This window comes from Haemaphysalis longicornis, unplaced genomic scaffold (assembly GCF_048455015.1).
Source record: "Haemaphysalis longicornis isolate Haplotype H1 unplaced genomic scaffold, Haemaphysalis longicornis Haplotype H1 scaffold_1, whole genome shotgun sequence".
NCBI lineage: Eukaryota > Metazoa > Arthropoda > Arachnida > Ixodida > Ixodidae > Haemaphysalis > Haemaphysalis longicornis.
Window position 1 is genome coordinate 413,699,672 of NW_027526203.1, and position 17,850 is coordinate 413,717,521.

At 53.0% G+C, this 17,850-nt stretch overlaps 1 protein-coding gene across 1 annotated transcript; it reads right to left on the minus strand.

Annotated features, from left to right (window-relative positions):
- Nucleotides 1-12,477: 12,477 nt before the first annotated feature.
- On the minus strand, nt 12,478-12,870 carry LOC144161525 (uncharacterized). The gene has a single exon (XM_077692187.1). It carries the CDS (start codon nt 12,868-12,870, stop codon nt 12,478-12,480), a length of 393 nt encoding a protein of 130 aa, XP_077548313.1.
- Nucleotides 12,871-17,850: the final 4,980 nt, after the last annotated feature.

Genomic DNA, 17,850 nt, shown 5'->3' on the forward strand with positions numbered 1-17,850 from the left:
CTCCTGGCTAGCTTCCTTCGCAGACCTGAGGAGCTCGGCTCTTCGATCCTTATTGTCCCCCTCCGACATCTTCGCTTCTTCAAAGGGTGGAACGCCTTCTGGTAGGGGCTCCATTTCTACTCGGTGACTCCTGCGAGGGCGCAAGGGCTTTCAAGGAGGTACACGTCAGAACCGAGACGCTGTTGTCCTTTCCTTCCTGCTGGCGGCCCCCTGTTCCCGAACAGCTGTTACGAAGCCCAGCAGTCAACACCTTGTGTCAGGGCGCTGTTCTCTTAATTCTTTGCGGAGCGCTGAAGATGGCTGCTGAATTCCACCCGTGCCTCACTACGGCTCTTCTTCCTCGTTCTCTTTTCCGACAAGCGTCTTCTTCTTGCCACGGCATCAGCAGGCAAATAAACGTCATCATCCTTCATTTCATTGCAGCATATTTCATAATACAATCTGATTTTTCAGTGTTGTCATGTTGTTTTTTGTCCTTACTAATGTAAGCCGCAATGAACGGCGCCGTTTCCTAAAACAAGCGCTCTTGCGGGATTGACCATTGTTTACAGGTTCCGTAGCAGACACGTACCCTTGAGCAGGAGGCGTTAGAAGGATTTTTGTCGGTTATGGCTCTAATGCCTGTATATGGGTTAACTGGCTTGCTCGGCGGATATGTTCGAAGTCACAAGGTTGAAAGGCTGCTCCAGTGCAATAAGTAACCAGTTGTATATGTGCTTCAACAAAACATTCCGCAGAAATTACCAGAATTGCCGATTAATCATAAGCATCCCCTCGCGACTTCTCCCCGTTCATAGTTTTTTCCCCTTCGACCAATAATCTAAATTTTCAGCATTATAACAATTAAATGTGTGGTAGCACAGAAGTTGAGCAACTGAAACGAAGCCACCGTGCGAGCGCTATCATCATCATCACCATGCTGGTGCGCAAAGCCATAGAGTTTCATTCTAATATATACTAGAGGGAAATATGGCGCCACTGTCTAGGGGAGCCGGGCTTCGGCGAGCGTTCCGTCGTGTATCGGGCAGGCACATTTTAATTCCTCCATGGGGCAGGCACGTTCCACTTGTCCTTAGCATGGCTCATATACAGATGAAAAGTTGGCTCTGGCTGCAAAAAAGCAACAATGTTACTGTAGAACGTTCATCAAATTTGTTTTGAAACTATAAAATTGAACCTACAAAAAGATTAACTTTTTTGTTGCCGCCTTCGTCTAGCGAGAGTGGTGTATACAACGTAGGCATTTTTCACTTCGTTGTTTCATTTTTAATGTATTGTAAATTAAAAAAAACATTCCTGTGTGTTAACTTCTCTAAATATGTATTTTTGTGCAGATACAGATGGTTACATGGGTGGGCTTTTTCACCATTTTTATCCGTGGTTCAGTTTGTTTTTTCGGGCTTTTTATTGACTTCGTCGTGGGAGGATGGTGTATTAGAAGGACATGTGTCATTCCCTAAGTTCATTTTTAGTGTTTGTTTTAATTTTTATTTTTTGTTCGGATTCTTTTCAGGGGTGGCTGAAATAAATACCTGTACGTGGGTTAACCCGTTTACTCTGGGGAGACGTTAAATGCTAGGAGACCTCCTGGCTACACCGATGCAGGTAGTGGAGGGTGGGGGGGGGGGGGGGGGGGAGTAAAAGGCGATAGGAAAAAATGCAGTCTACGAGAGAAACGAATTCATAAGTTGACGTTCCTAACTTGACGTTATGCGTTTACTATTCAAGGTTCCGCTACGACTTGCTTTATTATTGAAAGAGCACTTAGAAGGGCCCGTCAGGAATACCTATTCGCATGCAAGAACTATGTCCTCTACCATTAAGAAAATGAATAAAAAAAGAGAAACCATTGACATAAGCCACCACGACCCTAGCTTCGTGTAAAACTTAAGAATGCATGGTTTTATTTCGTCTGAAAAAGTAAAAACTAGCCTGCCTTTTGTCTTACGAGCACAAGAATGATAAAAGAAACATCAATAAATGCATTTTTCGGAAAGGGCTGAAGCGCCCTAAGTGAGCCCCAAATATGTCCCTAGCCGACTGGCCATCGTTGGTGGTATACGGAGCTGCGCAGCAATTAGCACGAGAAATGGTTGACGAGAAATGTTGTTGAAATGATTGCAATTACAGAAAGAAGTTATGATGAAGAATATTATGATCATGATGGTGATGACAATAGGGATGCCGCGCCGTACGTATGTGCGTATTAGCTATAGTAGTGGTGGTGGTAAAAACATTTATTTGAGCTTTAGGGGAGAGGGAAGGGGAAGTGGTCAGCCTACCATGTCCAGGAGGCCGTGAGCCTGCGCCGATACCAGAGCTCGTTTCACCAGGGCGAGTTGCTGCTCCGGTGCCGAGCTGGTCAGAGCGGACTCCCACTGCTCAAGGGTGGGGCAGTGAAGGGGAGTTGGGTGCTGCGGGCAGGAGAAGACTAGGTGGAAGGTGGTACGAGGAAGGTCACACGCTCGGCAGTTATGGGGGAAGAGGGATGGGGAGATGTGGGAGAGGATCGTGTGATTATGGAAAGTTTGTGTCTGAAGGCGGCGATAGACATAGGCTTCATGTGGGGTAAGGGATGGGTGGGGAGTAAGGTACCTTCTTCTGTTGTTTGTGTAGTGGGAAAGGATGGAGCTATAGGTAGAGTACAGCGGTGTTAAGGTGGTGCTTGCGGAATCTGGACGTCCTATGGTATCTAGCCTTGCAGAGGGGAGTGCCCGGTTGGGGAGAGCGCGGGCTGCGGCATGGGCCGCTTCATTCCCAGCAAGACCAGAGTGGCCAGAGGTCCAAACTATTGTTATCTCTATTTCTTCGGTGAGACGGTGAAAAATGGGAAGAGCTTGAGGGGGTTCCAGGCCAGCTTGATTTCACCGGCATGCTTGCTGAGAATCGGTGATGATGGTCAGGTAGGGCTGTTTTTGGTGGGTGGTGGTCGTGTGAGCGGCGGCGAGTGCCTCTGCTGTGGGAACTGGTAGCTACTTGTAGGTGGCTGCAGTGGCGAAATGGCCGGTAGAATCCAGGGTGACGAGGATGGTGTGTGAACCGTTGGGAGTATGGGCGATATCCGTGTAGCGCGTTTGGGCATCAGTTTCATATCACCTTGTGAGCGTTCTGACACGAGCTTCTCGCCTTCCCCTATTGAACGTTTGATGCATATGTTTTGGGATTGGGGTGAGCCTAAGCCGCTGGCGAATGTGAAGAGGGGTGCGTTGAAGTTCGTGAGTTGCAGACGGGGTGGACCGGCCAATGGTGCGAAGCACGTTCCTGCCAGTGGGAGTAAGGGCCAACCGTTGTAGCTGTGAGGTTCGTTGGGCTTCCAGAATTTCGCTGAGGGTATCATGCAGCCCAAGTTGAAGTATACGGTCATTAGAGGTAAATGTAAGGAGGCCCAAGGCAGCTTTGTAAGTTTTGCGGATTAGGGCGTCCAGCTTGCTGGTTTCTTGGGGTCTGAGATTCACAAACGGGGTTCCGTAGGTGACACGGCTGACCATGAGGGCTTGGACAAGACGGCAAGTGTCTGGCTCTTTTAGACCGTGTGCCGATCCCCGGATTTGGCGTATAATGTGGATGAGCTGGGAGACTGTTCGGTGCAGTTGGGGGAGTAGGGCAGAGCCTGAACCATCCCAGTGGAAGGGAACACCTAATATCCTGAGCGTGGTAACTTGGGGGATAAAAGAGCCACTTATGGTGACCTGTGGGTCAGGGGTGGGCGCAGCCGGGCGGCCTCTTGTGCGGGCGCGGTGGACAAGTAGGGCGGACTTAGATGGCTCGCAGGTCAATCCCCTGGGCTGAAGGTAAGCAGCAGTGGTGTCGAATGCTTGCTGAAGGATGTCCTGTTGTTCACCGCTAGAGCCTTGGGTGGTCCAGAGGGTCAGGTCATCAGCGTAGAATGCGTGGCGTAGGCCGGGAATGGCTAGCAGTTTGTCAGGGAGGTGAAACAGAGCTATATTAAAGCTATAGTACCAGTAGTATTTTAAAGCGAAGAAGAATGAAGCGTGGTAAGAGTGTTGAAAGGGGTGCTAGGCGAATCGGGCATTTAAAGCAGACCATCACCAAACTTTTGAGGCCCCTTTGGAGTCCTCGGGTGATTTGTAGTCTTAACATTGCGTCACCTCCCCGAAAGATAGTGAGTGAGAACGATCTTTAATGAAGCCTGGCGATGTTAGCCTGGCTAAAGTGCCTAGCTTGCTAGGCCAGATGGATATGGTTACAATGATAGAGATGATGAGAATGATGTTGAAGACGTTTATGAGCCCGAATGCGTTTAGTTATTTACAGAGACTGGTCTAGAACTGTGTGTTGCAGGTATGCGATCAGCGCTTTTGTGGCCCGTGAAGCACATTTGGGAGTTGGGACATGCCCACAGACCTAAGACGTGCTTCAGTTGAACGTCCACGGAAAGCGGCAGTCCCAAAGACACTGCGAGGGACACTCTTTGCGCACTAAATGGGCCACATTCGCAGAGCAGGTGCTGCAGGTTCCAGCGCACATCGCAGTGCGGGCAGAGTCCGGTGTCCAACGTGTGTTGCACGAGGTCATGTCAGATATGTTATAAAATGAAATGCCCAGAAGACCAGATGGAGTGGTCAGATTTGTATAAAGAACTACGAAGGTGGGCAAAGCAAAAAAATAAACAACTAGAGAAATGAGTTTACTAACGACATCAAACATGTCTATCTTATCTACCCTATCCTATCTTATGTCTATCTACCTTAGCTCACACTACAAAGACAAAAAAAAAAGCCACGAGAAAACAGACAGAAACTCTGAAAAAAAAAGTGAAAAAGCATCAATCGTGTAACGCCTGTGTCTGCACAAAATGTGTAATTGGCGAACTTAACACATTTAATTGTTATAATATTGTGCATTGAGGTAATTGGTGGAAGGAAAGCTACTCAACATGAAGACAAGCGGCGTATTATGCTTTCGCAGGCAATATAATTTCTGTAGATCTTTTCAAGCGCATTTCCAACCCATCTTTACCTGGATCGAAGTTGCCGGGGGCGTCTCACGGTGTTCGACATCTCCACCGAGTATGCGATTAGACGCCACATACAGGTGTTAATTTCAGCCACCCCGAGAAACATTCTTGCGGTGTGTCCCAATCATAGGCATGCGCTTGTTATGGAGCCTGTAAATAATGACCAATACCGCAAGCGCGCTTGTCCTACGAATACATTTGTCCTAGTACATACGTTGTCCTACGCGTACATTAATAAAAGGGATGTAGGGAGCAGACTCGGTTGGTGTGGCTGATGCGGCTTCCTACATTTATTTGGAGAGCGTAGGCCCGGCCAGAAGTGGGAGCGGCGAAGACGGGCTACCGCCTAGCTGCACAGTCGTGTTCGATCTCACGTCGCGTGGCGCGTGCCAGAAGAGGCTAGTTCCGTCCACGTTACCAATTCATTTAGCGATCGGCGCAGAGTCTTCTTTTTTGCGCCATTTTGCCCCAGGGCATAAGAGGAATTGAAAAAAAAAATTGCGGGAGCCAAGCGGCTTCATGGACTACAGAATGCCGTATAGGCCAGTTTCAGCAAGAAAGTCCAAGAGCTGCCCGTAAAGAGGACCATGCGTCCACCGATGAGTATCGGGCGGGTGGCCTGGTCGGTGTCCTGGGGCTACCATGTGCCGGATTCGGGCTGGTTGGAGTCCTGGACATGTCCCCAGGAGGTGGTCTAATGTCGCCTCCTCAGCGGAAACAGAGCAGTAGGGGCAGGTCGCATAGGTAACCGCAAGGCCAGAAGTCCATGTTGCACGAACAGCAGGCTTGAGTGCAACGCCAAGGCGAATTCTCCGGAGCGTGACCTCCTCACAGCGGGTTAAGCCGCCAGGAAGGTCAGTCCCACGCGGAGGAAGAAGGGCACGCGTGGAGTGCCGAAGAGACTCTTTCTTAATTAGAAGAGCGTCCTGCAGGGACAGCTGCAGAAGCAGGAGCGGGAACATAACTTGGGGAGGATGAGCAGCCAAGTCGGCCTCGACGTGGGTGGGCGTGCTACGGCGGGTCCAGAGGATGCGGACAGGGCACGGGAACGATTGCGGTATCCGGTGCACATCGCTTTTAATGCACAGTGTGCTGTATACACGCCGTATACCGCGAGTAGCCTGTGTTGAATCGGTATAGATGATCAGGCAAGACGGTGGGTCCACACATAGGCGAGGGCCTAGGGCACACAAGCCGTCACGGATGGCGACCAGCTCTGCCAAAACCGACGAATGTGGTGCCTCTGTAACATAACTGCATGTCTGGTTTACAGACGGCATAGCAGGGCAAACTAGGCTCGTGTGGATGATGCCATTGTCCACCCCTGCATCCACATGAGCCTGGAGGCCATCTGGTGTGTTGATAGGGAGGGGTGGGTTGGTCTGATGCCTTGGGCGAATACTTTTTATACGCCCGAGAGGCCGGTTGTCGGTGGCCTGTGGGCGGTGCCATGACGGTGACTCAGCTGGACGCGGTATCAGAGGTGATGCGGGGTTATAGCAGTGCGCTAGTGCGGCGGCGGCAGGAATTGATTTAGTTTTTAAAAGACGTGCCGATAGACGCTGGTGTACAAGTTCGTCCAATGTGTTAATCTGTGCCTCCGCTTGCAGGGTCGGAATGCAGGTCATGCGAGGAAGGCCGGTGATCACTCGCATTGCTTCCCTGTTTGCGGTTTCCAAACTATCCCAGTCGCACAAAGTGAGATGCTGGAACTGGGCTTGGTAGACGATACGAGGCTGAAAGACTGCCCGCACTAATACACGCAAGACTCGAGAGCAGGCACCCCCCCCCCCGACTTCTGGCCGATGCGGCGGAACAAGTAAAGCATGCTGGCATCTTTTTGTCGAGTGCAACGGACCCATGAAGCTGCCGAACCTGCTGCGCTTATTTCTAACCCCAATACACGACTATGAGCAGTGGTATCCAGGGGTTCCCCGTTCAAGGACAGGCATATTGGTGTCTGCGACAACCGGCGTCGGCCCGTATACGATTGGTGACTGACATGTATGTAGTCTTTGAAGGGGACAGATTCAATCCAATCATTGAGCACCACCATGAAGTAATGTTCAAGGCAGTCTGCAGACCTGCCTGTTGCCGGTGCAGTTGATTGTTTACAGACCACACAGTCACATCATCTGCAAATACGAGGCAGAAAGTGTCCGGTATTTCAGCCAGCTTCCATGTCAAAGGCAGCATGGCCACGTTAAATAGCACTTGGGACAGCACAGAGCCTTGAGGCACGCCTCGCTCCGAAACAAAGTGTCCCACGTGTTCTTTTCCAATGCGGATGGAGAAGGAGCGGCTGTGAAGAAAAGACGCTACGAAACGGCATACTGCTGGTAGAAGGAGGAGCCACTGTAGAATACTGATTATTGCGTGGCTCACGTTGTCATAGGCCTTTTGGACGTGCATAGCAAGGATCGTGCGAATTTTGTTCGATCTGCCACCTAAGAACACCATAGACGAAAGGTGGTCTAGGCCGTCTTCTGTGCTCAGGTGCGTACGAAACCCAATCTGAGCCAGGTGGTACCATCCGTATCGTTCTAGCCACCATGTAAGGCGCGTGGCTAGCATCCGTTCAAGGAGCTTACAGATGGTCGATGTTAGTGCGATTTGGCGAAGATTACTCAGATGGTCAGGAGGCTTCCCTGGTTTTGGTATTGGCACTACTTCGGCGTGCTTCAAGGTGACCGGAACGACCCCAGAGGTCCAGATAGCGTTGAGCCAGTCAAGTATCCACTGTAGACTTGGACCGTCGATGTTCTTGAACGCTTCGTAAGTCACACCGTATGGGCCTGGTGCTCTGCGTAACTTCGCCTTGTCTATTGCCGCCAGAAACTCAGCCATGGTGAATGGTGCCTGAATCCCGTCAAGGTCTTCCTGACTGGGAGGCGAACAAGCCTCTGGGGGCAGAGTAGATGAGCCGGCAAATGGTGGTGGAGCTTGGTCGTACTTTGGGAAGAACTCCTTGGCCACTTGAGGAGCAAACTGGCACGGGGTCCGTCCAGATGCGAGGCACGCATTGGCAGCCGGTTCTTGGGGGCGTCCACCGAGCTCCATACGGCGGAAAGTGCGCCAGATAGACGCAGTGGTAAAGGATGGCCCTAGTGAGGCACACCAGTCCAGCCACCGTTGCCGAGATATAGACTTCTCATGGCGGCGAGCTGCAGCCGGAAGACGGTGCGACGAGGTGCGCAATTCTGGATTTGAAGGATCTCTCTTGGCTGCCAGTTCCGCTCGGCGGCGAGCAGCTCACAAATTTAAGAGATGTAGGTCAGGTGTTGGCTTGTTTTCTTCTACCCAAGAAGTCCGCGTGGCATTCCGGAGAGCCGCACGTATCACATACAAGGGATCAGATGGGTCTTCGTGAACTGAGGTGTTCAGAGCTCTACGAAACAAGTCCCAGTCTGTGACACAGCAGCGGAGGCGGTGCGGACTTATTACAGCGGGAGCCAAGCCGATGCGGATGGGATAATGATCACTGCCCCAGCAGTCCGGCTCCCGATTCCAAGACACAGGCTGCGCTCCAAGCCACCAAGAAAGGTCAGGGGAGTACGAAGGGCTGCGCGGGTGGTCACGTCGACGAGTTGGAGTGTCGACCTGGTTAAGGAGCACAAAGTGCGCATCGGTGAACGCGTCCAACACCAGACCTCCTCGTGCGCTTGAGTAGGGGTATCCCCAAGTCGGATGCGGCGCTTTGAAATCTCCACCTACCAGCCCTGCGCACCCCGGGTGCGTGCGAAGGAGATTTTCAATCCAACCGAGACGCAACACGGGGGAGCGTCCGATGTGCGGGCGCACGTAACATGACACCAGTATGATGTCAGTTTGAGGGAGGCGCACTAACACGGCCACCACTTCCCGCCATTCACTGCACCATGGTTCTAATTTCAGCTGAGCCTGGGGATAACAGCTGGCGACATAGCAGCCTTGCCTGGAGGTTCATTCACACTGCTACATCGACGATCCGGAATGGTGGGCGAGGCGTAGGCGTTGAATCCGGGGAGACGCTGAAGAGAGTTGGTCTCTTGCAGGAGCAAAGCCCAAACGGGGAGACCTCCGTTATGCATACGGTAGCGAAGCTCCCCAGCCTTATTTGCGAGTCCCCGGCAGTTCCACTGAAGCATGAGTCAACCAGCCGCGACAGCATTTGGGCTTGAGCTGATTTTTGTTCCTCCAGCGTAACCCGCACGGGTTACGCTGGAGGGTTACGCCCTTACGGAAGACATCCTAGCTCGCTGGGAACACTACCACCAACACAAGAACGCCCGAGTTCCACCAGACCGGCTTCTGTGCTTCCTGTGCCACCAAGATAGACCGACAATCAGCCACTTGCTGTGGTCATGTAGGGTCCAGGAAGGAATCCGAGCAAGGCACAAGCCCCCTGGAGTCACATATCTGCAGGATTGGCTCTATCCAAGGAATAACGCCAACGACGTGCTACTTGGACGGTGGGCCTTCGTGAAGGAGGCTTACCTCGTCAATAGAACTTAAGCTTTATCAACCCTCAACCCCTTCCCCTATTTCCCCCAACAGGCCAGAGTGCCATCCTTTCTATAATTATTATTATTATTATAATTCTTTATTCGGAAGGGGAGACTCAGGGTCTGGTCAGGGATTGGGAAGGCGGTAAAGAAGGTGAGAGCGTCTACATTCTCTTATGTATACCCGTGGTACAAGCGAAAGTCCACAGGGACATAACAGTATCTCTTGGGTGAGCCCGGCCCAGAGGAGGCAATGCCCACTCCTGGAGGGTCTTGATGTACGGTGGAAGATGGGCTCTTCTCTCCGCCGCGAGCCCCGAGCACTCCCATTGCATGTGCTGCATTGTGGGCCTTGTTGGCGCGTGACACGAGGAGCAGGTCACGATGGTAGTCTCCCTAGAGTTCTCGAGGGGTTCTCTCAGGTGTCGTGAGCGTCGGGGGACGTATGCCGGCCACTTTGCGAGCACGTCCTCCGTAAGGGCAGCCCATGCTCTTATTTTGTGTAGCAGGATTTGGGCCCCTCTGGGAAGTCCTCCTGGCAGTGGTCGTGGGTCATGGGGTGTAGCAGCACGGAGCTTCGCCCTGCTCTCTTGCTTGGCAGCGGCTCTGTCGTCCGCAGGGTCTGTGTCGTGCCGTGCTGGGGGAACAGGGTGTAATGGGTCGGAGTGCCGGGACACGCGGGTGGCGTCGGGAACGAGACCGCCCACGCGTGTGCGGCCTCGTTCCCGACGCCACCCGCGTGTCCCGGCACCCAGTCCACCCGCACGGTAATGGATTTCGTTGTGCGAAGCCTCTTCGCAATCGTCTTGATGAGGTGGCTTGTGGATCCGATGACTGGGGTGCCACCGAGTCTTGCCACCGCCTCTCTGCTGTCAGTATATATGGTAAATTGCCGGCGCCGGTGCTTCTCCGCCTGGTAGCGCTCTTCGATGTGGTTCGCCGCCAGTAGTACCGCCTCTAGCTCGCATCGCACTGTGCTGGGCGTGGTGTCAAACTGAAACGTCCGCCTCGCCCGCGCTGGCCCATCTGAACAAGCAACGGTAACGCGGTTGGTGGTCGCATCGACGGCGGCGTCCACGAATATGGCACCTTCTTGCAGGTCTGGAGGGTCTTGCAGACCCTCGACATGGGTTTGGGGGTGCGGATAAGCTCGTCCTCCCAAGGGGGTATTGGATTCGGCGGTGGCAAGATCGGCGACTCGTCGTTCGCCGTGTCGTTGATGAGACGCTGGATGTGTGCCCCGGCATTGGTGGTAGCTCGTCTCGTTGTGTGCCCTTTGTACCGCTCCTCTATGATGTGGCGTAGCGGAGGAAGCCTCGCAAACCGATAGAGCTCCTCGGTTCTGGTGTGACTGGGCAGACCCGTGATAGCTCGCAGGCACTCGCGGTGCAGCGTTTCTAGTTGCACGTGTTGCGCTTGGGTGAGCTCGAACCAAACCGCCCCGTAGCATGCCTTCGATGTAAGCACCGCCTGGGTCAGCGTACGTATAGCCTGCGTCGCCGCACCGCCGAAGCGGTGGCCCATCCGTCGGATGATATGGAGCTGTTGCCGCCACGTAACCTTCAGCTGTCGGACCCACTCGTCGGCTCCACCCTGTCCGTGCAGTGGGACCCATAGGATCCGGATCCAACGGGAAGGAGCCCGCTCGATGCGGCGACCGCCTAGCCTGATGTCAATGGCCACCCTAGTCTGCTCCGTACCACCTAGAACAATGTACTGGGTCTTCTCTGGAGAGGCGCGCATGCCTGTAGCCGTGAGCCCCCGTTCAATGGCGTCCAGTCCACGCTGCACCGCCGCAGCGGCCGTCTTGACGTCGGTCGAGCCATCAGTCCATATCGTAATATCGTCCGCGTATACTGTGTGCTTCAAGTGGTCGATTGTCTCGAGCTCACCAGCGATGTCGCGCATCACAAGATTAAATAGCATAGGAGACAGGATCGCCCCCTGTGGCACCCCGACTACATTGTTGAAGGTCTGTGGTTGGTGGCTGTCGGTGTTAATCTCGAATGTCTGGTCTTTCAGGAATCCTTTCACGAAATTGGTGATGCGTGGGCCAGCTCCACACTCGCGAAGTACTTCCACGATCCGTGTATGGTTGACCGTGTCAAAGGCCTTCTTCAGGTCTACGGCTACAACGATGGCTGGAGTCTTGGTGGGTCCACGATGGCGCCCCACCGTGCGGCGGAGCATTTGGAGGCTATCGTGCGTACAGAGCCCTGGTCGAAACCCGGTTTGCGTGGGCCGCAAGTATCCTGTGTGGTGCTCTACTATATAGGTCAACCGCGCCAGCACCATGCGCTCTAATATCTTACATAGTGTGGAGGTAAGCGAAATGGGTCGGAGGTTCTGCACTCTGTCAGGTCTCTTCCCGGGTTTAGGAATTGGGCATACGATGGAATGGCGCCACTCTGCGGGAAGTTCTCCGGACTGCCACACAGTGTTCAACTCGTCCAGGAGCTGTGTACGGCCCTCTTCGTTTAGGTTCCGCAGCATTTGCCACGTAATACCGTCCTTGCCTGGGGCGCTGCGGACGTTTGCCGCCTCCAACGCCACGGACAGCTCCTGTAGCGTGAAAAGAGCGCTCTGGTCTAGTTCGTTGGTCACTGGCTCTGGTTCGTATACGGTGGCATTCGGCGGTGTCTGTGGTTGTGGGAAGAAGGTTTCAGCCGCCTCTTTCTCAAACTCCTCGACCCTCAAGCACGTGGCCAGCCTTATGTTCTTGGTGGTGTTTGGCCCCTTTGTTTTGCCGACCATCGCACGGTACGTGCGCCACATTCGATGGCTGCCGGTTTTCTCATCGAAAGACGCGCAGTGTTCCATCCAGCGAGACCTCGCTAGGTGCTTAGCGTAGCGTTTCGCCTGGGCCGTCTTGTTGCGCACACGAACAAGATCTTCATATCTCTTCCCGTTTGTGATGTAGCGCAAGTGCAGCTGCTCGCGGGTCTCCCAGAGGTTGGCAAGATGCTTGTCCGGCGTGGGCCAGTCTTCGTTCACTTCGGTCTTTCGAATGGCGGTTTACACCGCTCGGCGCAGCTTCTCCGTGATGGGTAGGTTTCGCTCGCACTTGCCTACGGCCTCTCGAAAGGCATCCCAGTCGACGGCACGCGCTATGCGTCTCCGCTTGTTTTTAGCTCCACTGTCAACGCAGATCCAGATTGGGTAATGGTCGGAGCCCATGGGATCCACGCCACACCGCAACTCCCACACAGTTCCCTGGTCTGCCCAGGTTAGGTCGAGCACTGTGTCTTGCTGTCCGGCGTGTAACCCGTGTCTTGTTGGGTACTCGAGGTCATTGGTGAGCATCAGGCGTGCTGCCTCCGTCGTCTCCACGAGCTTCGAACCCCGTGCATCTGCCTGGCGGTGTCCCCAGTCGGGGTGGTGCGCGTTAAAGTCCCCAGCGATCAACATCTTATCTGACGGGTAGCGTCTTCGAAGGTCTAGGATCCACTTGTACGTCACCCCGCCACCCGGAACATCCCTGCGACCTCCGCAGCTGGAGTCAGGGCGAGCGTAGTACGACGCCAAAATCACATTCCGACGTCCTAGCGTTGCACGAACTGCCACTATTTCTTGGTGTTTGGTGCAGTGTTCGGAAGTGTCTATGTAGGCATGTGGGACGTCCCGCCGCACGAAAACCGTGGCTTGGGCCTCCGTCTTTGTTTCGCTTGACCCCCGCGGCATTCAATGTTCGATTGTGGGTTGGAAGTATCCCAAGTATCCAGATATTCCGGGTATAAATTTATTCATTCATTCATTCCTCCAGCGCGAGCGCACGTGAGCGTGCGCCTCGTGGTTCCGCCTTCGTCGTCGTCGTCGTCGTCGTCGTCTCGGCGCGGTGGACCTGTGCGCTACAAGGGAAAAAAAAGGACGCGGGAAGGGATATTGAGGAAATGTAAAATTCAAACGAAAGATGGTAGCGTGTGTTTTCCCGGCGCCGAGGCATAATGACGATGAAGAGAGGGAAAATCTGTAGCAAGGCAAAGGCAAACCGCCCTGTGGAAGCTCTTATCCTCTCCCGAATTCGCTATCAAGCTCCGTACGTCGTCCTAACGCGCACCTTGGAAGGGAAACTTGACGCCCTAATCCGCAAAGCGACAAAAATTTCTCTGGGTCTTCCTATTACCACTAGCACCACCCGACTTGCGCAACTTGGTGTTCTCCCTACGGTTACTGACATAATTGACATCCACCGGAGCCACCAACGTCAACGCCTCTCCGAAACTGCAACAGGCCTTCATATCTTACGCACATTAGGATACCCGTCCCGTCCTCCTCGACCTCAAACAACTCCTCTAGACAGCAAAATACTCCAACATATTACCGTAGCACCTATTCCCCGCCACATGGACAAGGAACGCAATCCCAAACGCCGTCTTATTCGTGCCGCATACTACGCCAAGAAAGTAAACCGTGATACCGACAGCCGCCACGTATTCACAGATGCGGCATTTGAAGATAACCTCGGTGCGGTCGCCTTCATCACTTCAGAGGGTACTCACTACTCCATCACTCGACGCTGCACCTCCCCTGAAGAAGCCGAACTTCTCGCTATCGCTTTTGCCGCTGCTGACAACACATCCCCCGTCCGCACGACCAACATCTACACGGATTCGAAGTCAGCATGCTACCACCTGGCTCAAGGTCTTGCGTTCCCCTCCTCACTGTCCCTCTTCAACAACGTTAAAGGGTCTTTTCACGTGCACTGGATCCCTGGTCACGCAGGCGTCGCAGGGAACGAACGCGCTCATCAGCTTGCCCGCGAAGCTCTCCTCCGGGCCCCTGTCGACGCTCGCGACACAAATCCTGGTCCTCCCCCTCCGCTCCCCACCTTAGCAGACATTCTAAGCATACGCCGCACGTTCCCTCTTCTCCATTCCGGGCTTACCCGTCGCGAGCAAGTAGTCATTCGGCAGGCGCAAACATATACACTGCACACACCCACTCGTCTCCATCTGTTCCAACGCACGCCAGACACCCCTGTCCCACTCTGTCCCCACTGCCTTATTCCCCCTACCCAGGACCACATTCTGTGGGAGTGCCCCTACAACCCTACCCAACCACACAATTACACCGGAGAGTGGCTGGCTGTTGCGGCGAGTCTCCAACAGCAACGGGAACTGGCGGCCCACATCATCAGGGCCCTCAGCGGCTGCCTGGACCGAGGCGGCTGACTCGCCCCACCATCCCATGAACAATAAAGTTTCTATCTATCTATCTATCTATCTGGAACGGCCATACAATGATGATGATAGTAGGAGACAGTGCCAACAGCCATCTCTTCTTCCTTTGTAATATATATTCTTCCTTTGTAATATTCGAACGCCTTGGCCTTGAGTTAAAAACTTCCGTGCTGCATCCTTTCAGCGCTAGCAGCCTTGGCAAAGCAAGGAGAGAAATTTACTACTACCGCCATGAATCACCACGGCCACCGGGAAACTCCTGTGCTGATTCGTACTATCCTTTGTCTCCCCCCGCCTTTACAGAGTGTATGTTTTTTCTACCTATCATTGTTTTACACTTCAAAAGTACGCACTTTCAGCTATAATTAAACCATTTTCAAGCCCTGCTCGATGCCTCTCAGTGGGTATGCTCCATTGCCCTAAAGAAGAAGAGGAAGAGGAACAATAAAGCAGCCGCTCACAAAGGAACATCATAATCATCATCATCGGTTCTACCCTCCTGAGAAGGAAGAGAATACTGTGCTGGCAGAAGGTGTTGAGTGTTGGGCTTCGTAAAAGCTGCTCCCACCATCCTGGCGACTTCGAAGGGGCTCCAGAAAGGGAAGTACGCGTTGTAGCGGCAAGCAGGGAAACAGGTACAAGAGCGGCTCGGTTCACGTCTAAAAGAACAGCGCTCTTCAAGGAGACGCCGAGCTACATACGTCTAACCTCGAAGAGATGGACCCGCCGCTAGAAAGCGCTGCTTTTTTCGAAGAGGAAGAGGAGCCATCGAGGGAGGACATCGAACAGCGAGAAATGGAGCTGCGAATGTCCGTCCAGGCTTCTGCCCTGCAGGTGCTCGAGATGCTTGATGAAATTGACCAGCATGTTGCTGTGCTGAACAGTCTTCAGTATCCACCGCGCGATGAACGAGAGCTTGAAATCCGAAATCAGGTCATTTATCGACTTCGGTACATGTTGGAAGAAGTGGAGGTGGCTCACAAACGGTTCCAAGCGGATATGAAGGCACTCATTCCAGAAGCGGCCTAGCATGCACGGGCCCTTGCAATAAGGTCAACTCCTACGACACTTTGGGGCCGAAAGCCAAGCATGTGAACTGAGGCAGCTGACGTGGGAAATTCAGCGTTCACGGCCTACACGTGACAAGCTAACGGGGGCAACCTCCAGGTGAACTTTATCAAGGTGACTGTATGAAAGTTGCGTGACGATCGCGGAGTGCAGTGTCTTCTATGGCTTTCCAATCACTACGTTAAAGCCCCAACTTTTTCACTCAAGTATCAATCCTTCTTTCTCTTTCTAAGATTATCGCACAAACACATACGATCACCGCAACACGTGAGACCAAAGTGAAGAAAAAAGATGGCTGGCGTCTGCATTGTTTTGAGCAATAATGGCTGCCCAAGGCTGTGCATTCCCCATCTTTTAAGTAGTCGTTTGGTGTGAGCGACAGTCCTGTTCCGCTTTTCACGTGTGACGACAGGGTCCGGATCGTTGATCTCGTTCCCCACGTTAGTGGGGGGTGCCGTAAGGAGTGCACGGGGCAGTACCAGAGCGCACACGTTTTGGAAGTGTGCAGCCTCAGGAAATTTTGCACCAGTAAAATGGCTTGCTCAGATGGCCCGTTCAGCTGTTGCCTGGCACGTGCTGCAAGATTGCGTACATTTCAGCGGCAGCGCTGAATTTAAGAGACAAAAATTGCAAGGGCTTGTAGGATGTGTGCTTGATAGATGCCTGCCGCAATTTCTACCACCATATTTGGGTTATTTTCTACCACTATATTTGGGTTATGACCCTCCGAGATAATGTTTGTACTGATAATTCACGTGGAACCTAGCCACGTGGGGTACAGCCTGGTCATGGTAGAACGCCAAATCAGCATTTCTAACGTCTTATTTGCCCGCCTATAAGCCATGCACATACCCGCCTGTAGATAGTGTTTATGCCCCCGGCGAGGTGGGGTTTAACGAGGTTGCAATTTACACACGCCAACACATATATCGAATCCGGAAATGTTCGCATGCTTCTGGTGGAGTGCCTTCTGCAGTGGTGTATACGTAGAAGCGATCTGTATGTGAATGCATCGCACACATGCCAGTGTATCGCACAAAATGCAGTCAAGCCCCTCCCACACTTTCCTGTGCCCCGTATACATTTCAGCGTACGCTTCGGCGGTAGTGCTCCGTACTATCTCATTACTGCACACACTTTTCACACGCTCTCCGTTCAGCGACTCTGCTTGTATCGAGAAAGCAGTGCAGGCGGAGGTACACGAGTATGTTGCTCGCACCACGAAGCAGGGCGGCGAGGGCGCATAGAACGATTAAACACGTTGGACCATAAACAACTTCGTGCGGAACACAGCGGGTATAAAAGGACTAAACGAGTGCGTTTTTCAACGTTTCTGCACCCTGTACTCAATTGGTGCTTCGTATTTTACAATGCATTTTCCGTCATCCAGCCTCCTCATCCGCAATCAAGACGCCGTCGTGTGTGTCTCCTCTTCTGTGTCCCGTCTCTAGCGCTACTTACGATGATGCACCTTGACCTTAAGCATTATAGGTGGTGTAATTTATTCGCCGCACTGCAGCCCCCCTATATACAGTATAGCTGGCCGCTGAGCTTAGGCTTCCGCGCGTGAAACCTTTAGTTTGAATGTTAACTCCAAGGCACCAGTACTGCTTTTATCCTGTTCCCGTATGGTATTGGCTGGTTAACTGTGTTTCTATCCAGTACTTACTTAAAAGACTCGAAATTACGCTTCGCCACTTTGACAAGTGGTCGCCACAGTATACTTTGCTGACCAAAGAATAGTGGTTATATACCTATTGCAGGAGTTTTCGTCAGTTGTCTGGGTGGCAAAACGCTTTAATTTAGCTTTCAGGAGGTTTCAAGTTGACCTCCGGTCATTCAAGTTTAGTTCTTCCAAGGCTCAGTTGGGTGGGACGGGACGGGGTCTGGTCACACTACGTGCCCAGATCCTGAAGCGCTGCGATGGCTCCGCAGCGATGGCTCATAGGCGGGAGGTACCGGGCTCGAATCCTGGTACCGACGGGCACCTACCGGTTTCTTTAATGGGTGCAGGCTTCCCTGGTCGATTGCGGACCCTTCAAAGGGGAATTCCCGCCTGGAAAGCTACCTTTACCCTTGCGAGGGGTTCCTGATCCTTATTCATCTGGCGGGGCCCCCGGCCCTTGCCGGGGTGTGAAAG

What these genes read in the sequence shown, in the direction of transcription:
- LOC144161525 (XM_077692187.1), bottom strand. Translation starts at nt 12,870, where the DNA reads ATGTTGATCGCTGGGGACTTTAACGCGCACCACCCCGACTGGGGACAC.